The 24,111-nt window shown below is 38.9% G+C and overlaps 1 protein-coding gene across 1 annotated transcript in view; it reads right to left on the bottom strand.

Moving 5' to 3' along the window:
- The window catches only part of LOC135268209 (complement receptor type 1-like), a 148,059-nt gene that overhangs the window by 67,966 nt on the left and 55,982 nt on the right, over positions 1–24,111 (bottom strand). The window contains exons 21-22 of the mRNA XM_064360205.1: positions 22,799–22,884; positions 20,352–20,579 (exon numbers count right to left, since the gene is read on the bottom strand). Of these exons, the coding sequence (XP_064216275.1) occupies positions 20,352–20,579; positions 22,799–22,884 (314 nt within the window). The remainder of the gene's footprint in view (positions 1–20,351; positions 20,580–22,798; positions 22,885–24,111) is intronic.

Raw genomic sequence — 24,111 nt, 5'->3', positions numbered from 1 at the left:
TGGAAGAAAAATATATTTTTTCTCATGAGAAAAATTATTATAAACTATAGAAGAAACATGTGGCTAGTGTTTGATTTCTTAGTTTTAGGTGTCAGATTAGATTCAACGATTGGTATTTTATTGAAACTTCCTTGTAATCAGTAAAATTTCTGTCTCTGGGGTTAATCAAGGCATTCTTAACATACTCGAAGATTTTCACATTAAATTTGTAAAACTTATTTTTATTTGAGTCAACCAAAGCTTCATTTGAATGGTTTTGAGTCTTGTTCCCTATTTTTTTGGATAAGTTCCCCGAGTCAGGGATAGAGTTTTCTTATAATATCTCCAGTGCCAAAATCTGTAGTAGGTGCACAATGAATAGCTGGTAAATATTGGATGAAATAAATGGTTCTTGTGGTCACGTGCATTTAACGTGTCTCTGCCAGTTCTCCCCCAGCATGAATTTACTCAATACCCTGAAAATTCTGAGAGGTTTCGATTTAAATAATTTTAGACCCTAGGAAACAAATCGAGATCTGTCTGTAAAAGGGATGAGCTATAGCAGTCTGCACAGCAAACGTTCCTAAATCAGGTGTTGCAAGCTTACTTGTGAAGTGGACCTGTGATCTGTCCCTTAGCCTTGAGACCATTTTAGTCACTGAGTTCAAATGCAGGGGTGGGGGTGTGTCAGCAATGAACTTCCTGAGGCCTTAACAGGGGTAAAACTTGAAGTCAAAGTTTTGATTGAAGTAGAAGATTAAACACTAACGTTTCCTCCCACTCCCTGTAAAGATTTTGTCAAACTGCCAAAGAGGAGAAAAGGAGACAATGGAGGATATGTGTGTTTGTGGACCAGGTTTAGAACTATGTGATCTCCTTTAAGGGCCTTATGAAGGGCAGTGTGGGTGGAGGTTGGTGTGCGAGGATGTTAGATGGTTCTTTGCCTCCTAATTAGCATTCTGTAGTTACAGTATGCTTTTCAGGAGCAGGTGTAGCAGCATGAATGGGCCTTTATTTGTACCTGCTAAGCACCTGCCAGCCAACTGACCTTTATATTTAGCTGTGTCTGATTCTCTTTCCTGTTACTATCAAGAGCATTTCTGTGGCATTACACACCAACACAGGGATTGTGAAAACACTCAGGTACAGAAAGAAGTGCATTTCTCAGAAGGAATGGATAATATTTTGTTTTCTCTTGGCTTTTGAAGGCTTTGAAGGCATAAGTATATTACAAAGTATATTCCATAAGTAGATTTGCAAAATAAAATATTTTATTCCTTTCTCATTAAAAGGGTAGAGACACAAAATGTCATTTAATCATCATAAACTTTACACTACACACTTAAGTGTGCCAAGAAAGCAAACAAAACAAAGAATATTAGGACTAGGAATAGGTTCAGAGAGCAATTGGTGTCCAGCTTTTCAGATGAAGATGTAAAGTCAAAGTCAGCAGAATTGCTTAATAATACAAGTTAGGCAATATAGTATCTTACTCATAGTTAGCATATACGATATTTCCCATTATAACTGATGTAACGGAAAAAAAATCTTTTGGTTTTCTTGCAATTAAAAAGTTACAGATGAGGTTGCAGTGTGCTTAGATAGCACCACGGCACTCCATCCTGGGTGGCAGAGTAAGACCCCGTCTCCAAAACAAAACAAAACCAAAGTCACAGGCATTGCATGTTTACTAATCACATTGCTCACTGACCTACTCCATTCTGGACAAAACAAAAACAAAAAACAAAAAACAAGAACACAGGAGTTTTTTTTCTTGTGATGGGGAATTTTAATTATAAAAAAGGCCAATTCCCAAGCATTTAGTTTCTAGTCCTCCTTTAAAAGTTACGTCTTCAAAATCCCAAGAAATAAAAGAGATTTGCTAAAGATCCAACTAAGAAAAATCTTATCAAGTATCTTTACATATATTCACTGGTTACTTGCCCTTCTTTCTTGGTGACCTAGCTGTATGTCCTTTGCCCATTCTTGCGGGGTGGAGAGAAGTTTGGTCTTTGAATTTTCAAGTACTCTCTAAATAATAAAGCATTTACTCTTTGTGATGTAAGTTGTATTTTTTTTCTTGCAGTTTATCAGTGGATTTTTCTTATTCTGGTTTAATTTTAAATTGAAATTCAGGTTCATGTCTCTCTCGCTTCTTATATCACTATCAAAGTAAATGTGGCAGAATTCACCTTTAAAGCAACTATTAAATAGAATTACACAGAAATGAGTAGCAGTCATATATAAAGCTATTATTAAGTATCTAGAAATATTCTGATGTTTTCTAGAAGTCATTAGCATGGCCCATAATATCATAACAAATTTTTGATCTCTAAAGATGTGGACTAAAGAGCACAGCATTACTTCTTTTAAAAATGTCAGAAGATGGTTATAATTTTGATAAATTTTTTAAAAGTTGTGCTTTTAAAAGTTAATTTAATATATTCTGAATCCATACAAAAGTAAGCTAGTTACATTTATAATTACAATTATTCTTTAATTTCAATTTTTAGTATATTTTTATATAGAACATAGTACAAAGTACTTTTGAAATAAAGATTAGAAAATACCCAAAGCTTATTTTCCAAATATTTCTCTTGAGTAGTCTTAATCACTCTTCCCATAATCACTTAATGTCTTTTTAGTAAATTAGTTTTTCTCCCTGGAGAAAATATGTAGCATATATTTCACTCCAAGCTGTTTAAAAGAGTAGGTTTCTGCTCTATAAAATAAAAAGAAACTAAGGGGGGAAAAGCATGTGTGTAAACAAGCACATATGTGAAAAAAGATAGGCAGAAAATGAATCAAAATATTAGGAGTGGTTATCTCTAGGTAGCATAATTATATGTGACTTACTTATTTTTCATAACTTTCTTCATTTTCCAAGCTCTCCTTAATGAGCCCATTCTATATTATACATATTTTAAAAAAGAAAAATGACCAACATATAAACCAGAAATTCCAGGCAACATATTATTCCTTTAAGTAATCCAAACTATGTTCTAATCCTACATGCAGTCTTTTCCCCTGAGTAGATACTGTGTGCTTTTAGCACGAGGCAGAAGGGTGGGGATTTCACAGTGATGCACACAAAGAGGGAGGGGCTTTGCTAGGTCCTGGGGAAGCGGCAGCATCTTCAAGTGCACGTGTCTGCATCTCTGTGAAGTCACTTCAAAGACTTTATGAAGCTCGGATCTTATTCTGTTGAAATCAATTGGCTCCTTTCCAACCACAATTTTATTCGAGATGTTCTTCAGCTTTATGGTACTTTTTTGTCAAGGAAGGACACTGAAACAACAGGATGTTTTCATTTAGTTAACAGTATGGTCGACAATTGAATTTCCCAGAATTTATAGGCTGATAATCATGATGCTGGCATTCCATATACATTACAAGGTCATTGGAAGTGTTTATTGCCCTCTATGATGGCTGCCACGTAGGGCATAAGAAAGTATGGCGTAAATGGAGACACTGAGGAGATAAGAGAGAGATTAATGAGTAACTTGACCTTTTCCTTTTTTAATTTTGTCCAAAGAAAAAGTGTTCCCAGAGTTGTGCTACCAAATAAAGAAATAAGGAGCCTCATTCCATTCTAGAAAACGTACAGGTCACTCATAACACAAGAAGTGTTTTTTTGAGTCTCTTGTTCTAAACCATGGTGGTAGCAGGGGCAGAAATAGGAACTGGTCATCTTGGAGGGGTCAGCTTCAGAAAGCATGTCCTTCTCTTCTACTTACAGTCAAGAATGAGCCACAGTAGTGGATTTGGTACAAGTGCTTCCCCAGTCATACAGGAGCCTCTCCTTTTAAGGCCAGGAATGGTGTCCTTCCACCAGTGGACAGACCTCCTGATGAGGCCCTCCAGCTCACTTGCTCCTCAGTTATTATTGCCACCAGATTCTTCATCATCATTCTCCTTTCATTTCACTGGACTTCCCAGCATCACCTGTTACCTGTATTTCTCCAAACACTCTCATGTCCAAAACACAGCTATGTCCTTGAGCCTGCCTCTTTACTCTGCCCCAGAAGCTGGGTGCACAGGTCTTAACACTTGGCACAGATTCTAACTCACATCTCGTCTACTGTATTTTGACACAGATGATTCACTTTGTTCCAGTGGAACACTGTGGTCCAAATTCCAATCTTAAAGGGAAAGTTGAAACAAAATTTTTAAGGACTTTCTACCTACTAAAATGCGATCAGTCGTCAGTGCACACAACTTGAGGTGTAATCTGATGTAAAAGAATATTTCCAAAAAGATGAGGGTAAATGAAATTTTCATAAATTCATTTCTCAAATGATTAACATGCTCAGTTGATTACTGAACATTTCTCATTTGATTATCTATACTCAGACATTTGGGGAGATTTAGGAAAACATTGTCTCTATTCATCAGAAGGTAATTTAGCATGGTAAAGAAAACACACATAAGCACAATGTATGGCACATTGTAAGTGGCTAAGAATTTGAAGAGTAAACGAGCAAGTAAAGGAATGCAATAGTGTTAACAGGCAAAAAGCAACACATGAAATGTCAATTACTATAGGTTATGTACTGTCATGATGGGAGAAATGTTTGTCATTTGGTGAAAAAAAGCAGGATTCAACATTGTACATCAATATAATCTCAAGGTGTACATGCAAATGCAAAATAATATGCAAAGAAGCTTTAGAATACTACTAGGTAGAGGTTATTGCAGGTAACTTTTACATATTTTATATTTTTCCCTATTTCTTGTTTTTAATAATGATGACACATCACCCTTAAAATTGTTTATTTTTTAAATGGTGTGGTCAGGAAATGTGAGTTTCAAGGAGAGACATCATTTTGGACTAGAGTTGTTTGGGAGAGCATCTTGATTGTGTGAATTCTGAGCTGGGTAAGAGAATTTAGAAAGAAAGAGAGGTGGAAAAGTGTTACAGGCGGATAATCTGACAGTAATAAGGCTAAATCAAATAATTTAGCATTGTGGAATGTTTTTTAAGTGAAGTCTTGTAAAAATGATTGTTGTTCTTACAGTCTGCTGTTCTTTTGTCTGTTTGTAAATGGGTGCCTGAGCAGCTAGCCCTGAATCAGTTCCGCCTGGCTTTTCCCCCTAGCACTCTGATCGTAAAGGAAAACGAATGCCTCACCCAAGAACTTTGAAGACATAACTTAAAGCATTCCTGAAAGCACAATATTTTCTGTCTTCTTTTATCTTAAACTTCCTGCATTATTTATTTGTTGTTTGCTCCCTTGTAAATGTGTCTGTGTTAGTGTTGAAATAATACTATTTTTGCTTTGAACTACTGGATTAACATAAACAAAATATATTCTCTAGGAAACCATGCCATTTTCGTCTTATGATTTTTACATCCCCTTGGTACATTAGCCATGTATCCCCCAGTGTATGCCCTTTTGAGAAGGATCAGGCCAGACAAACACTAAAGCTTCAAAAAGTAAAATATCAATTCTGAATTAAAAAATAAAGCAATGTATATTTCATTTGTTTTCATAAACAGTAATGACAAATAAGCTGGAAGCAAAGTGACTAGGAAGACAGATAATAAACAGGACATTGTAAATTCATGTCTATTATAGGAGAAAATAGGACATAATCTGTAACTTTGTGTTTAGAAAACTTTGAACTGCTTCTACTTATATTTTGGTTAACTATAAAATACCTTTCCCACTTCCTTTCCTTTTCCTGTGGCCCCTTCCACTGTCATCTGTTGCAATTAGGATTTCTGATGTGTGTACATGTAACATGCCAGGTTGAGCTTAATGCACATGTATATGAGAAAGAGGTAGGACATAAAGAGAGGAAATTTAGTAATGATTTGACGCTTTTGCTTCTGCTTTCTACAGGACTGGTCTAATTCTGTTCTAGGGCACATGATGATCTTGTTCCTGAAAATGCCCCTAACACCTATGGATAGGACATTTTAGGATTCCTGGGTGTAGTCAAAGTAAGCCAGAGCCAAATAAATTGCTCCGTATGTTAAAGAAAAACGGAGCTTTGAATTTGCAAGAAGCCCAAGAGTCTAAATTCCAGTATTTACTGCACACCCTGAGAATGCAGTAAAGATCTGAACAAAAGAGAGGAGTATCCAATGAGAGAGAGCGGCCTGGGAAGAGGATGGAAAGCCCAGGCTAAAAGGGGAAGTAGCCAGTGAGAAGTTTCTCATAGTAAGATATAGTTCAGGGGTTAGCAAAGTCTTCCACTAAAAGGCCAGATAGTAAACGCTTTTAGCTTTCGGGGTCTCTGTTGTAACTACTCAGCTCTGCTGTTGTAGTCTAAAAGGAAGCCAGAGACAGTAGACAAATGAATGGGTGTGGCTGTGCCCCAGTAACACTGGAATTGGCTCACAGGTGGTACTTTTCAGGTCCCTGGTGTACTAGTTACTTTTTAGTTCAGTGATTTCTAATATTGATATATGCTACTTTTTATGGTATAATTTCCCTTTTCACCCCAAACCTTAAGCAATATGTACTACACAACAGCTTGCAGTAAGCCTGCTTTGAGTAAGTAGAATGAAAGGCTAGGCATTTAATAAGCCCAACTGACGCCTGTAATCCCAGCAATTTGGGAGGCCGAGGCGGGCGGATCATGAAGTCAAGAGATCGAGACCATCCTGGCCAACATGGTGAAACCCCGTCTCTACTAAAAATACAAAAATTAGCTGGGCGTGGTGGCATGCATCTGTAGTCCCAGCTACTCAGGAGGCTGAGGCAGAAGAATTGCTTGAACCCGGGAGGCGGAGGTTGCGGTGAGCCGAGATCGCGCCACTGCACTCCAGCCTGGTGACAGAGCAAAACATCATCTCAAAAAAAAAAAAAAAAAAAAAAAGCCCAACTGAATGAAGAGCGAAAGAAGGAGCAGTCATAAGAGGCCAAATGAAGTAGAGAATTCAGTGGAGGTCAGAAATCAAGGGAGTTGGAGGCTGGGGAGGTAAAGTGAAAGTCTCCAGAGGACATTGAAGTGACTGCGCACTTAAGAGAAACTGGAAGACTTGGAGGTATCAATAAGCAGCAAATTAGTGCTTGGGTTCCACAAGAAGAAAAACATACTACTTCTCAAAGTTCCATAGCATAAATACAGGAAATTATAGGAATGCTTTGGAAAAGCAGTGACTGTGACTGCATAGACTTAGAGTCATCACCCTAAGTCAGTGGAAATGGCAATAATAATCCAATAAAAAAAGAAAGACGCTTCCAGCTCCTGAAGTACTTCCTAACTTCTTTGGTATCAGTGACCTACCTAGTGCAATACCATATTCAAATCCTGTTTCCACTTTTAATGTTTTGAGTTGTTGAAAACGTTTTGAATTCTGCTCTTTTCTTCATTTGTTTGCAGAGTTTGGGGGTGAATTCCGCTGCCTCCTTGAGGATGTAAATGGAGCACAACTTCTTTAGGTTTGTCACGTGCATTATTGCTAATCGGCAGAGGAAAAAAAAACAGAAAACCTGTCTTAGTTGTTCAAGTTTCTATTTTGAAAGAAATTAGTACTTTGCATTTTGAAATTTAAGTATAATTTGCCTTAAGTTCCTGATATCTTTGCAAGATGTCTGAAAGGAAAATCATAACCATATCTCGTCTTTTAATACTAAGCAAAAACTTAGATTAGAAAATAATACTAAAACCAACTTACATTTTGTGTCAGAATACTCTAAGTTGTTTATAGGTGGATGTCCATGCCTTAACACATTTTACTATTTCTGACATAATTTTAATTAGCAAATAGGGTTTACATTGAGATTTTGACACTTAAGCTGCACAACATAAATGACTTTGCATTGAAATGTTACATGAGGCTTCCCTTTTCTCCTATAGTGAAGATATATGTTCTGTTTTCTGTACAAGCAATACTCACAGTTAGGGGAGCAGCAGTAGCTGTCATGAAGGTATTTAAGAACTAACAGTGAGCTGGGCATGATGGCTCACGTCTGTAATCCCAGCACTTTGGGAGGCCGAGACAGGTGGATCACCTAAGGTCAGGAGGATCACCTGAGGTCAGGAGTTCAAGACCAGCCTGGCTGACATGGTGAAACCCTGTCTCTACTGAAAATAAAGAAATTAGCTAGGGTGGTGGCATATGCCTGTAATCCCAGCTACTTGGGAGGCTGAGGCAGGAGAATTGCTGGAACCCAGGAGGCAGAGGTTGCAGTGAGTCAAGATCATGCCATTGCATTCCAGCCTGGGCGGAAACAGCAAGACTCTGTCTCCAAAAAAGAACTGACAGTAAAAAGAAATATTTACTCACTTTTTAATATCAGTAATAACAATCATGTATACATAATAGCTAACATTTTCTGACATGCATCATAAGTGAGGCACTATGTTAGGTAATGTAAGAAGTATTATCTCCATTTCACAGGCAAGGTAAATGAAGTTTACTGAGGATAAGTACCTTGCTCAGGATCTCATAGAAAGTGAGTGACTGTGAACACAGGCCTCAGTGGTTGCAAAGCACTCGCTCTCACTTGGTATGGTGCACTGCCTCTTTGGGGGTTAATAAACACTTCATCTTTTATCAACAGAATGATGAAACAGTACCAGTACCTGCAGATTTTATGTATGAGTTGTGTTAGGGATTTCAGAATGGAAGCTTGAAGAGTTAACTCACTTCAATACTTACGACTGTTTCTTCATCACTCAGTTACTCTTTACCCTCTTATGGAAATTAGAATGACAGCATCATTTGAGATGAAGAGGCACACTGCTTCAGCGGCCAGAGTTTTCACAGGATAGGGAAGGCACACTTGAGATCTATGGGTGGGGAAGAGTGGAGGGGCATATAGCCAGGTAGTGTGAACTTCCCAGGAGTGGTGATCAAGTGGTAAGATGAGTAATATTCTGAAAGTGGTCTTGGGTGATGAGTGGTACTTGGGGTTTGGGAGAATATGATCTCGATGAGTATGTCTTCAATGAAGAGCTACGTTAATTGGTGGTTAATGTGAACAACAGGAAAATTCGGGGAGCCTTTACAGAGGATGGCCTTGAGAGTTTTATCACTCTAAGCATCACAACAATGGAAACTTTGAAATTTTGACTGTGGACAAGGCTGTTTTGTGTAGAAATGGGAGTGGGTACGAGGCAGTAACAAGAGGCAGTAATGGGCTGTGAAATGAAAAGGTCTAACCGGTATTATTCCTCAGCGATCACTGCATGACCTGTCTTATTTAACATTTATCACAAACTACTGTTGTTGTAAATACACAGTGAAATACCAAAATGTGCAGACAGCATTTTTTTAACTAGTGAAATACCAAGCCAGTGAGATTAAATTACAAGAAGAACGTGCCAAGTCTGTGTGATAGGGCAGGAAATCCCAATATGGAAAGATGCCCTTAAAGAAATACTTTAATTTTTTGTTGTCTAATAACTCAGAATATAGAATAAAAAAAGGGAGAGATTGTATACTGTTCTCTAGAAAAATACTGGTTCAATATACCAGAGTAGCTAAAACAAATTCAGTAAAATATAGGGAGAAAAAGAATATAGGGAGAAAAAGAATATTGGGAGAAAAAGAATATTGAAAGACAAGAGGAAAATACTTTAGGTTTGTACTATACACAGTTCTGGATATTGAGCTTCAGTAACATAGAATCAGATTCAGAAATGGCAATCAACATTGTCAAAATACCAGCATAAAGAGTTCAAGATTTTGAGTTAAATAATCTGGACTGAAGGCCTAATTCCTAACAACTTCCTACTGGTTTTAAACAAGCCACTGAATTTCTCTGCACCTAGCGTCTCCTCTGCTTTGGGATAACAATTTTATTGGGCCTACCTACCTCACAGGTTTGCTTTGAGAACCAAAGAAGATAATAAATGGTAAACAAACCTATAAAATAAACATGTTAACTGTTTTCATACCATTGCCACTCTTATTATTAATCTTGACTACTGTACAAGTAGAGATTAAAAAATGGTCCCTGCTCACAGGGGCTCATAGTTCAGGGAGCAGGGATGGTGAGGAGTTTAGTGGGGACCAAGGAGGCAAGAGAGAGTGGAAAGGCCAAGGTGGAGGGCGCAGAGAAGATGGGCAGGGTAATTAGGTATTCTTAATCAGGGAAAGCTGAGGATTGAGAAGGCACACGAAATCAACAAGTGTGATATCATTTAAGCACATGTGCTTACCAAATTCAGGGGTGGTACAATGGACTGAATGTTTGTATCCTTCAGAATTTATATGTTGAAAATTTATAGGATCTAATTACTATAGGATCTCAAAAGGTGGGACCTTTGAGAAGTAATGAGATCATGAGGACAGAGCCCTTGTGAATGGGACTAGTGCCCTTAGAAAAGAGACCCCCGAGAGCTCCCTCACTCCTTTTCTCCGATGTGAGGACACAGAGAAGAGACTGAAGTCTATTAACTAGAGAGCGAGCCCCACCAGACGCTGAATTTGCAGTTGCCTTGATCTTGGACTCTTTACCCACCAGAATTATGAGGAATAAATGCTTGGTTTTTAGAAATTAGATAATGTTTTTAAGAGGCAGAGTCTTGCCATATTGCCCAGGCTGGCCTTAAACACATGGTTCAAGCAGTACTCCTGCTTCAGCTTCCCGAGTAGCTGGGACTATACGCAGGTACCAACAGACTGAGACAGTTGGTATATTAGAACAAGGAGCAGCCTTGAAACCTGCAGTAAGTTTAGGACAAGTTAAAGATGCACTATGTAACTTGGTAGAGAATTATGGCAGAAATTTCCCCTTGTGGTAACACTCTTAGTAGTGTTTAGCTCACTCACTCATTTGATAAATATTTTGAGAATCTCTTTGTTCCAGGGACAGTTTAGATTTGTTATGTATCCATTGATGAAAATCCATTGTATCCATTGGGCAAAAATCCCTGACTTCATGGAGGGAGAGAGACAATAAACAAGGAACTTAATTATTTAATTAATTGTAATAAAAGAAGATAAGTCTACAAAAAAAAATAAAGCAGGATAAGAGAGATCGGGAATGTGGGGATGAGGGTGATACCATCTTTACTAGGATAAAGTAAGCCTCCTTGAGGAGCATGTTAACGAAAGTGTGATGATTTCTGTGTGTGTATTCCTTCTATTTCTGCCCCATTTTAGTTGCTTAGGAAGTCTTCAGACTGATTATGCAGTTTCTGAATGGTCTCCAGTGTTTGAGGAAGACTTCAGCCTGCATCTATCCAGGCCTGGTGTGATTGTGGCTCTCCCATAGAGCAGGCCATCTTGTTCTACACTGTTCTATCGCTGTCAGTCTTTTTTAGCTCCAGGATAAATGGCTCTTCTGACTTGATGACCACTACGATACTCTCCACTTATATTCTGTGTTTCTCACATGCTTCCTTCTTCTTTACTGTGAGGCTGTTTATGCCCTTGTCTTTCTGTGAGGAAAGCTTGAGCTCCAGATAAGGAATAATCAGCCCTCCTCACACAGCCACAAGACTTAGCTTATTGGCCACACCCACTCAAAGAGGAATGACTGCATGATTGAAAATCAGCCCAACTCCTTCCAAGATAAGGCATCTCTGCCTTCTTATTATTTGAGTTTATTACTTTTTCTTCCCAATTTTAGCTATGTGTTATTTCTAACATGAGAATCAATGGTGTTTGGTTATACTAATGCACTCACTATCCTGAAACCACCTTTGCAAAGATTATGAGAATGAAAGAAATCTAACATGGCTAACTCCATCTTGCTTCAAGCCTCACAGGTGGGCTGGCTTCACGCATTCCTGGATGTAGGCCAAGGTAACCATGAAAGGAATTTAGTTTATAATTTAACTTTGGAGCAAGGATAATAATAGTCTCTACCTAAAACTAGCCTCTCCTTGCTCAGGGCCTGAAAACTTATGAAAGGCCAAAAGATTAGGATTATGAGAGGGACCTGAACTCTGCCAAAATACAGGCATAGTTTTTATAACCCATTACTGCTCATCAGGAGTCAGGTGGCCAGAGGTCAGAAGATTTGTGACTTCCCTAATTGTTCCTATAGATAACATCACTATTATAGAATGTAGGATTGGTCTTCTGAGATGTTTTTCAGATTTTTACATTTGGCAACTGACTGACTCTACCTGGACCTGTGACTCATGACTCAACTCGTCCTGGGGTTTCTACCTAGAGGTGGACACAGCACATGAGGACTGTTTCCCACACCCTCATCCCCAACCAATCAGTAGTACCCATTCCCTAGCTCCCTTCCTACCAAATTATCTGTAAAAACCCTAGCCTCTGTGTTCTTGGAGTGACTGAGTTGAGTGATAACTCCAGTTCTTCCACATGGCTGGCCTTTGTAAATTCAACTCTTTCTTTACTGCAATGTACCATGATCTCAGTGAATTGATTTTATCTGTACAACAGGCAGGAAGAAGCTCTCAGATAGTTACAATCCCAAGAAGTGAAACAGGCCAAAAATGAAAGTTTAGGAGATGTTTAAAATTTTTCCTGGATTACATATATATAATAGGTTTTAGTGTGGGTTATATAGATGTTTGGAGGTTTACCTCCCTGACCTTTAAGTCTAACGAGGATCATGATCTTTCTTTCTGCCATATCTCTGGTACCCCAGTCAGAGAGAGAATGGTTGCGCCATGGACATTACACTTTAAAAGAATATGAAAAAAATAGACAGGTTTTACAGGATGAAAACATGAAGAAATGGTATATGCTCTGAGGCTGCTTACATTATACAAGATACTAATTTCTAAAGAAATAATTTTATGAAATGGTTATTGAGTCATGTTTATGCCTGAAGATGATTAATATGAGGAAATGATCTTAAATTACGTGTGTCAAACAAATCAATAATTAGGCTTGGGAATCTTACCCTCTAGTTGATTAACAAGGAATAGGCCATAAGGGATGAAGAATGACATAGTTAGAAGGGTGGAGATAGTCAAATACTTTCAAGATATTAAAGTATCTTGAATATTTTCAAGAGGAAGAAATAATCATTTTCCCCATATGGTTTTAACTAGAGACTGGTATAGATACTGAAAATTAGAAGCCCCAACTTATTTAATTCAGACTTAGTAATTTTTTTCAAATTAACTCACAAATTATAGTGGTATGTAATGAGAAACTTTAAGAAGAAAACTGTATTGACACAAGTACTTTGTTAAGGTAAAGCGCCCAACTACTTACCTTTTCTTTTTGTAATGAAAAAGAGCAAAGAATATTTATATGTCAAGCCATAGCGTATAGAGAACATTAGTTAGGAAGGAAGGAAATTTTAATCTTGACTAATTCAGTATTTCCCACGAAACTGACTGGATTGTTTATAGCAAGATCTGCTATGACAAACTACTTTTTAAAAAGTGTATTGCCATCATTGTGAAATATCAAAACTTCAATTTCTGTAAAGCTTGTTATAGGAAACTGCACTTTAGACTATTTTCTATAGAAAATTCCTCACTTAAAAGTTACAAATTAAGTTTTTAATGGGTATAGAATTTGCTCATCAACCTTATAACATTGATATTATTGATTCTGGCCTCATTGATGTTGTTATAATTCAAACAACCAGTACAAAAGCTGTGTACCCTTCCCTGTCAATGACTTTTTTTTAAATTCAGTTCATAATATTTGGAAGTTTTTTTTTTCAAATTTAAAAAATTAATGGTGGCCAGGCACAGTGGCTCACACCTGTAATCTCTGCACTTTGGGAGGCTGTGGCAGGCGGATCACTTGAGGTCAGGAGTTCGAGACTAGCCTGGCCAATATGGCAAAGCCCTGTCTCTACTAAATATACAAAAATTGGCCAGGCGCAGTGGCACATGCCTGTAGTCCCTGCTACTTGGGAGGTGGAGGCATGAGAATCTCTTGAACCTGGGAGGCAGAGGTTGCAGTGACCCAAGATCACACCACTGCACTCCAGCCTGGGTGACAGAGTGAGACTCTATCTCAAAAAAAAAAAAACAAACAAAAAAAACAGTTAATGGTGTTTACAAAATATTTGTTTATATATTAAAATACCCACCGGAAAGTCTCAATTCTTCCCTACTCGCAGCCTACGTATGCCATGTGATCTGTGTGCCATAACAGACCCAATCTAACTACTAGTGCTATGATAGGATCTGGGCTTAGAGGTCAGTGTCTGCAATGTCTTAGCAAAACTAGGAGATCAACAGCCTCATGAACACCTTTTTAAAAACTCCTTCCACCTACTTTTTGTAAAACTCAATTCCTTTTTAAAATGTTGTGTGTGTGTGTGTGCATGTGTGTCTCTGTGTGTGTGTGTGTGTGTGTGTGTGTGTGTGTGTTTCAAGATGGAGTCTCACTCTGTTGCCCAGGCTGGAGTGCAGTGGCACAATCTTGGCTCACAACAACCTCCACCTCCCAGGTTCAAGCAATTCTCATGCTTCTGCCTCCAAAGTCGCTGGGATTACAGGCATGTGCCACCTTATCAGGCAAATTTTTTGTATGTTTAGTAGAGATGGGGTTTTACCACGATGTCCAGGCTGGTCTCAAACTCCTGGCCTCAAGTGATCTGCCCACCTTGGCCTCTCGACATGCTGAAATTATAGGCATGAGTCACCATACCTGGCCAAAATGCTGTTTTTTTAAACAATTGTTTTTATTATCCTATATATTACCTTTAGGGTGAATACCTCTTTGTCTAGACTGTGTGTCAAGGGCCTTCTTTATAAGAATTACCACATCTGTTTATGTAGCAACGGGTTTGTTTGTCTTTTACTTTCTTTTGACTTCCAAGGGGGGGTAAGTACAGTTTACATTTCTTGGGGTAATACGGGTATACTTACCCTTTTCTGCACTTTAGAATTATCCAATAGAGGAAAATGGTGAATAAAATAAGGAAGATTGTACCAGATAAAGTGCCTAGGCAATAAAACAGGATAATTAAATGCATGAAGACTATAACTCATAGGTTTTAAACTCTTAGTATCCATTCTCACTACAGATTGCCAGTGCTTTTTTTTTTAAGGTGTAACTATACATTCTGCTTTACTCTGGGTTTCTGTAGCATTAGTCTTACTCCCACAGAGGTATTATAGTTAAGGGGTGAGCTGAGCTCTTTTGTAACCTTTAGTCCAACATCAGCCTTTCCACCAGTGAGTGAGAACCATATGCTGCAGCTGCCCACCAACTCTCCATGGCCCTGCCCATGTCTCTTGCCTAAGACTTAACACACAGGCATTTCATTGAGACAATAGGGGAATATTCTCCCTTGTTGAATTATATATTGAGGTCCTTTATCCATTTATTGATTGTTAAAGTGCACAGTCTCCACAGATAGGTAGATTGCCTGGTTAGACCCAGGCTATGCCATTCTGTGGTCTTGGGCAAGTTACCTAAACCTCTGTGTCTCAGTGTCCACGTGTGTAAAAAGGGATGTAAGAATACTATGCCACAGAGGAAGCAAACTCTATTACAAAACTATTCTTCTGATATAGGCAGATCACAGATATGGGCTCAGAAGACTGGTCTGTGGCTATTTGTGCGAATGGGCATGATCACCATTTGGAAGCATACTCCAGGTTATAACCCAAAGAAGAAGTTGCATTCTCTTACCACATTCAAATATAGAATTTTTGACACTGATGAACGACTATTCATTTGTAATGGTTCAAAGACAGTAAAGAACCTTTGATGAAGGTTACTCAGTATGCATATGACGATGCTAGTTTCACCATATCCTGGCCTAAACTCATTGTTATTTTCTTTCTAGTTGAATTTACAACTCAAGATATCTTGATCTCTCTTTTTACATTTCATTCATTATAGGTAGGTACTCACTGTTAAAGATGCCAGAATTCCTCAGCAAACCCTTCATAAAACTTACCAGCTATGAGAGCATTATGTGCACCTAAAAGGAAGACAAAAGCCACAAAAACGTCACTCTGGCATGCAGCATGATTGAACAGGCCTCTCAGCCTGTGACAAGTCATCCTGATTTTTCTTCAGCACTCAGTCTAATATTTTTTTTTAATGCAAAAAGCCATTGGTTTCATTCACATACTCTCATTTTACCTTCTGCACTCAGAGAAGTCTTTTAAAAAATTAATACAATTACAGAAGAAAATGTATAATACAGAACTAAAGAAAAAAAGTCACCCCAAATCCTAGTACCCAAAAAATGTTTTCATACATTCTGTTTGGTACATTTTCTCATATGTGTGTTTTCAGATAATTATACAGTAGAAAAATAAGTTGCAACAAAGGCAAAGTAGTGTAATCTAGTAGATGCATCGGAGTGTATTCAGTGACTTCCATTGTGCATTTCAGTTGCTTCTAGTTTCCCATGAAACCCTTAAGAAAATGCACAAAATATTTTTATATTATATAGCATTTCCTTAGATTAGATTTCTAGGGGGGCTGACTGGCAGGAGTAATTATTGTCCACATACATTGCATAATTGTTTTTCATCAGGGTTTTTGCAAATTTACAGTAGCACCTTCAACATACAACAATATCCGTTACATCACATCCTTGCTTTTTATTGGGTGTTCGCCTAAAAACCTTTTTGTTGTTAATTTAATTGACAATTAAAAAACAATGTTTCGTTCTTGTTGCCCAGACTCAAGTGCAATGCCACAATCTCGGCTCACTGCAACCTCGACTTCCTCCGTTGAAGCGATTTTCCTGCCTCAGCCTCCCGAGTAGCTGAGAGGATTACAAGCGCCTATCACCATGCCTGGCTAGTTTTTGTATTTTTTTAGTAGAAAGGGGTTTCACCAATGTTGGCCAGGTCGGTCTCGAGTTCCTGACCTCAGGTGATCCATCCGCCTCAGCCTCCCAAAGTGCTGGGATTACAGGCATGCGCCACCATCCCCTGCCCCTTTGTTTTATTAATATCAGTTTTGTCCCACTTGTCTCCATGTTTCTTCTTGTACTGGTGCCAAGTAACTTCTGTATCATTGGCTTATGTTTTGTTCTAATATTTGATAGGGTTAGTTCCCCAACTACCTGAATTTTCTGTCAGTCCCAGCCAGATCTTCAGAATACTCTAAATCCAGTTAGTAAGTTATCCAGTGAGATTTTTTGCCAAAAAAGTGAATATAATTTGATTTTAAGGGAATGTCAAGCTGATAATTGAGAAATATTATCTGTGAGTCATATTGGTTAGCACATTTACAGGATTAATTGTAAAAATGGATCTCGAACAATCTTGGTGTAGAACCATATATTAGAAGAGTCATAAGAGAGGGGAGAGGAGAAAGTATAGCACTAACTTAGATTAAGAAAGGCTATTCATTATTAATTTTGCTCATCTGTTGCTTGATCTGGGTAGAATTTTCTATCTTACAGTACCCTCCAGTTGCCAGCAGAGGGCTCAATGACACATGCTACAGAGCTCAATGATACAGGATTTCTAAATCTGCCCTATCCAGCGGTGCTAGCTTAAAAACCTGTCGCCTACAGTGGTGTGAGAGACAGGCCGGCTGCTCTCCGCAGTTTGGAAGGTGCTCCCTAACTCATGCTGAAAACCTTTCTTTTAAGGCTCATAGCCTGTAAATAAATCATTCCTGTGTGGCTCATGCAACCACAGAGTGACATAGACAAAAAAGGTGCAGAGGCTGGAGTGAGAAGTGTGAGAAGAGAAAGTCTGGCCTTACTCTCACTAGGGGATTTTTGGAAGAGGTGGATGCATGTATTGTATTCCTTAGCTCGTAGCATACACCGTAAATATCACACCACACTTGATGCCAATATGGATCAAGTTAACCGTGACCATGACCGGGGAACCATGACCGGGAAGTAAACATGACCGGGAAGGGCCCGCATTCCTTGCACTTGCACTTACGAGGGGTACATATGGCCAGAGGAGGGTCCCATCTGTCATCCGCCTGGCACTGGCTCCAGGGACTGCCTTCCAGAGTATACCCATCTTCACACTCCAAAGTTACATAATCTCCATAGTGATATACTTTTCTCATTTCTAACTTCTTCAGGATTCCATTCATAAACTGTGGGAAGCTACAGTTTACCTCTGAAATGAGACAAATCATAAGGAAATTGATATTTTATTGTTGATTGTTGGTTTTATCTACCAGGATAGAAGGCTCTATGACTCCAAAACCCATTTTGCCTTGGCCAAGAGGAAGCATAGTTTTAATCAGGAATTACCAATCTTACTCCTCCAAAAAACTTATGATTTAACATTTTCTGACTCCGATTTCTTAATGTAAAGTAAGAGACTACGAAATGTACTGTGCATCTACTTTTGATTGACAGCTCTGCAACTGGAAAGCTGTGGTAAGATTAGGAATTAAGCTAACTGTGTTCTAGGCCTGGAGCCGCTAGGGTCACTCCGTAAGGAAAGGGGAGTACCATGTTAACTCTCTCTAGCTTCACAACAAATACTGGTACTCGGCTCGTTATTAAATGCATTATTCTGGCCCATTTCTGCACATAGAACAAAGAAGTTAGTAAATCATGATTCTGAATTTAAAATACCCCTCCCCTCCTTTCTTTCTTTTTCTCGCTCTGTCACCCAGGTAGGAACGCAGTGGTACTATCTCGGCTCACTGCAACCTCTACCTCCTGGGTCCAGGCAATTCTCCTGCTTCAGCCTCCCGAGTAGCTGGTACTACATGCGTGCACCACCACACCCAGATAATTTTTGTATTTTGGTGGAGATGGGGTTTCACCATGTTGTCCAGGCTGGTCTCAAATTTCTGACCTAAGGTGATCTGACCACTTTGGCATCCCAAAGTGCTGGGATTACAAGCCTGAACCACTGTGCCTGGCCTGAATTTAAAATGCATCTTTCTGATTAATTTGCTTTAGTTCGTTTAACTCATTATTTGTTTTACTTTCTTTTTCTGCCCAGCCATCAGTATGTCCTTCATCTTCAAGCACATACTTCTTTTCAGTTGTAATAGTCTCAAAATTAGCCTACAATATTTTTTTCCTCTATACAAACCAAGAAGGCAAAGTGGTGTTTCTTAAAGTGTGGTCTGTGGTCTTTCTGTGTCAGAACATTCTGATGAGTTTGTTAAAAACAGACTTTTGACCCCACTTCAAAACAGAATCAGAGTCCATGGAACGGAGTTTGAGGATCTGTCTTTCTAACAACGTTTCCAGCTGATTTTGCTAATGCTCTGGATGGAGAAACACTGCTGTCGGCCATGCAAAGAAGACAGTTAATAAGATGAAATGAAAGCTGCCAAGAAGACAAAATATCACCCTTTTCATTATAACGATTTCAATGGTCTCTCAGCCCTACAAGCCTCATGCATCAATTTTCCATATAACCCAGCAAGAATAAGAAATATTGAGAAATGAGTCACCTTTGCAATAATGATCCAGTTGGCTCCAGGTTCCCTGGTCTGTACAGAAAATGAAGGCCTTTCCCACTAACAGGTAGCCGGGGTCACAAATGTAGTTGATTATCATACCAGGTAGATATGGAGGTACGTGTCCTCCAATGTAATGCCCGTTTTGGATCTTGGGTAGATGTGGGCAGGCTAAACAAGTTCCCACACAAACACGAGGAAAAACACTCAGTTAAACAGATATATGAACACATCAACACATCCGATAATATCTCTGTCTATTAGAGGTACATGAAGACCTGAGCCAACCAAGTCATAAGCCCCTCACTCTTATTTGATCAGTGAAAGATGGTTTCTCTAAACCTCAACCTCAAGGCATTTAAACAGTATCCTCTACAGTGTCTACCTGCAAACTGTGTCAGATGGGGGAGTACACAGGGATTGACAAGCTACTGATTCAGTGCTGTTCTGTCCTTACAGGAGGATGGAGCTGGTGCGGGCAGTCACAGCCACAAATGCGCCTACGATTGTCAGGTACTGTCATTTAAAGCCAGACTGATAGATTAAAGAAAGGAGCTATGGAGGCTAAGAGTGCAATCTTAAACTCTGCTTCTGCAGGGCCTCCTGAGTTCCCTTTGTTAATGGTGAGGTGAAGGAGTCAGTGCCTTGAACAAACACTTGGAAACAACATAAAAAGTATAAATCCCTACATCTGAGTTTCTTAAATTACTTTATAGTGTTATCAGTTCTGAAGTAAATTACATCATCATCATATAGTTTTTGTGCAGCACATCCATCTATCCAGGATACAGACAACTCATAGTAGCAGAGGAGGAATCAAAGAGTATTTTCTTTAGCATTTGTTTTCAGTACTTTGAAAATATTCTCTGCAAAATGTGGACCTTACCAATTCTCTTCACTGTCCACCCTCTTCTCTCCTTACCATCCCACACTCCTCACCCCACACGAAGGGCCATCAGAATACCAACAATTGAGACACAGTGCACCTATCTAGGACCCATTTCTCACTCACTTGGGATGTAGTTTTGTCTCTGACAGTCATAGCAAAACCGTTTTCACAAGCAAAAATGACTGTCTCAATAGAAATATGAAAGTTGTCACCTAGATATTCTGAACCCATTTAGGATATGTGGAAGCAGATACTGACCAGCAGGAACAGAAAGTTCACAGCGAGGGGCGGGGCTGCTCCAAACCCCATTCCCTTGAGGGTCACTTGTGCAGCGGATGGTGCTCTTCCCAATGAGGTCGAAGGTCATCCCTCTGTCTGGGTGGGGGTCGCATGTGTAAGATACTTCTTTTCCATAGGGAATATCTCCAAGGGGAGTTCCTGTATGTGTCCCATTAAGGATAGCTGGAGGATTTGGACAAAATATTTCTAGAAAGGAAACAAGAGCTTTAAGTTCTATTAGAGTTTCAAATAAGGTGACTGAAATCATAGTGACCTGTGACTGTGCTCTGAATAAATTGTTTTTCTTTTAGAAAGAATATAACTAAGGTGGACGAAATGTAAATCTGTAAGGCTTTTGTTGAGAAGGAACTAACTGATGGGAGACCTAAATTACAGTTTCTTGCAAAAGCCCAAAAATGGTGTTCCTTGACCAACCAGGTAGCTACATTCATAATGAATTTGGAAAGTAATTATTTCTATTTTTAACCACACCCATTTGGTTGCCTACTTTAAATCAGGCATAGAGAGATTCTTGGGTTGACAATGAGGTCAAAGACAGACAAAGTTTGGGCCCTCAGAGACCATGAGTTCCAAGGAAATCTATGAACTTTAATAAACATGCACTATCATCATTAGCAATGTAAATGTTTCTTGGTGATCAAGACCATTATCATTAGTACCAATACCAACTATCCAGTGGTGTCGTCAGACTACACTGGTAAGGCTCTTTTTACCAAGATTAAATGGTGGCAAAGGGACTTTTTTTTTCTTTCTTCCAAATTTTTAGTCATCATTTCTTCCTCCTTTTAGTCTGCTTAGAACAGTTCCTTCCCTAAAATCAACTGAATGCTTCTAAATGAATTTAGGAAGAGATGCCCAAGTATATCAGAATTATGTGTGTATAAAAGACTTAGTACATCAAACAATGATTAAATTCTCATGCTTGAATTTTGCTTGTTTGTGTTTTTCCTAAGTTTATTTATATATTTATTTTCAGCTCCGTGAGTCTCTGTAAGGTTGAGTTTATTGAATACTTGAGTTTCCTCAGGTATTGAATGTTCTTCACCATAATACTCCCCATAAGGTATCCAAATTAATTTCTATAAGTTATTTTAACAATACAAATTAAAATAAACATTTTTCAATCATCAGGAAAAAAAGGTTTAAACAATTCTTGCCTTGCTGTAGTAGACAGAATAGGATAAATCAGTAATGTCTTGGTATATAAAACATACTTTTATCTACCAATTTCTGAATTTTGGCATTTTTTATTTAAGCGGATGGTTTGGAAACTTAGGACACCTCTTCATTTCAGACACTGATTCATCATCCTAGCTCCTTCCACCATACTAATTTACCATATAACTCTGTTTTATCTTCTCTACAACATACCCCTATTTAACTATCATTTTATATATTATAATTTTGGCATATTTAATTTAAGCACATGGTTTGGAAACGTAGGACATCTCATCATGCCAGACACTGATGCATTCTCCTAGCCCTTCCACCATACTAACTTATCATATAACTCTGTTTTATTTTCTCTATAACATATCCCTATTTAACATTTTATATGTTATAATTTGTAGAATTTTGTTTACTTATTTATTTTCTTGTTCATAGTCTGCTTCCCAACAAGAAATACACTCCAGGAAAGTCGGGAGGCATCTGCACTATTCATTCACTGTTCATTGCTTTTTCTACACATGGGAAGTCAAGGCACATGGGAAGCCCTATGTCATTAAATACTGCAGGCTAAATAACAGGCTGACCAAATTGTTTACGATGTATGAGAAGATAAAAGAACATCAAAATTTGGCTGGGCATGGTGGCTCACACTTGTAATTCTAGCACTTTGGGAGGCCGCAAAGTGGGAGGATAGCTTGATCCCAGGAGTTTGAGACCAGCCTGGACAATATGACAAGACTCTATCTCTACAAAAAGTACAAAAAATAGCCAGGTGTGGTGCCGTGCGCCTGTAGTCCCAACTACTGAGAGACTGAGGTGGGAGGATTTCTTGAGTCCAGGAAGTTGAGGCTGCAGTGAGCTATGACTGCACCACTGCATTCTGTCCTGGGTAACTCTTGTCTCAAAGGAAAAAAAGATTACTCCTTGATAAGGAAACTGAAATATAAACGACTGAATAAAACTTGCTGCACCTTTATGTCATCTAGTTTCTTGCCACACATTCCCCATAAAATTAAACACTGTCATTAAACTAAGTGATTTACAGATTGTTAACAAAAACACGTGTCACAGAAGACCTACAAGGACTTTCTTGAAATTCTTCCAACAAAGAAGTATTTTTATCAGTGATTTAGTTAAGTAACATTCAGACAACAGGTGATTCCATGCAGAATAACACACTGGAAAACAAAAATAAGGAGAGCTGTCCAAACTGCATAGTTGTTCTTCCTACTCACGTTCGCACACTGGAACACTGCTATTCCAAAGGGCTTTCATTCCAGCCAAAACACAATGACTAGCAGACCTGCCTTTTAATCGGAACCTAAAAGAAAAAAAAGTGGTAGCAAATGTGTGAGCAGTTCCCATCTCTCCCTTGATTTCTTCACTCAGAGACGCTCAGCTTCCTCACTACCATTTCCTCCTTGACTAGCGCTTGGTTCTTCGGTTCAGGCCCAGCTAAAAGTCTCAGTTCATTAGGGATCTGAATTCTTCAGTAGCTGGCAGAAACTCAAAGGCCAATTTATTCTAAAGAATCATGGTACCCTGTGACTGGCAAAGCAATTAGAGCTGATGTTCATTATTGCCATATAAATTTCATAGCCCAGCATCACCTACAGAGTGCGTGAACCAGACTTCTCCATGTGCACAAGAGCCATAACCTTCAGGTGTCATCTTTCACTGATGACTCTCTGACATGCCACTTGTTCTCCTTAGTTGGTCGTGAGGCAGAACAGCTCTTGATTTGGTAAGCAAAGCAAGGAACATCTAGAAAGAGAACGGGCATTGTTCTTCTTGCCATGACAACTGTAACAAGGCAGAGGAGGCTCATAGAAGCATGCTGAACCACATGCTTTAAGAAATAAAGAAGGATCAGGTAAAGAGTCTTTGCCACCCCAAAATGCCCAACTTATTATTGAATCCCGCTTCCCTTCTGAAATCTGAAATCATTCTGAAATTGGAAATCATTAGTGGGTGATGGACTTTGTAAATGCCAAAGATTCCTTGGAAATCATTAAAATTAACTGCTTAATTATCCAATCTAGCCTCAGACTCATAGGGCACACCAAAAAGAGTAATGGATACACATAAACAACTAATAGTACCACTTGAAACTGATACAAGCAGGAGGCAGACAAATCCGAGGCAGATAGGGGCAGGTCCACAGCGAAACTTGGCCTTCAAGCCGAAGACAGTTTAAAGCCTACCTACGAGTTCCAGGTAAACCCATGGACTGGATGGAGAACCTCTCTTCCCATTTAACATGCTTTCCTCTGATTGATCCCCACCCATCATATACCTGCCCTTCTCTAAATCGTTTTTTACACTGTCGTGCCCAACTTTAAGTGATGGCTTCATTTTAGCCTTTTTTGCATACTCACAAACCAACCACTACACACTCCCCGTTCTGAATCCATAAAAGCCCCAGAACCAGCCACACTGAGAGAGAGACCCCCTGACTTCATCCGGGGGAACACCCTTGTGTGTCTTCTCCACTGAGAAGTTGTTTTGTTGCTCAATAACAACTTTATTCTCCACCCTCCTCACCCTT

The sequence above is a fragment of the Aotus nancymaae genome, unplaced genomic scaffold, assembly GCF_030222135.1.
Source record: "Aotus nancymaae isolate 86718 unplaced genomic scaffold, 86718_ANA_hifiasm-v0.15.2.pri h1tg000039l, whole genome shotgun sequence".
Classification (NCBI taxonomy): domain Eukaryota; kingdom Metazoa; phylum Chordata; class Mammalia; order Primates; family Aotidae; genus Aotus; species Aotus nancymaae.
Note: the sequence above shows the minus strand (reverse complement) of the source record. Positions and strands in the feature narration are given on the sequence as shown.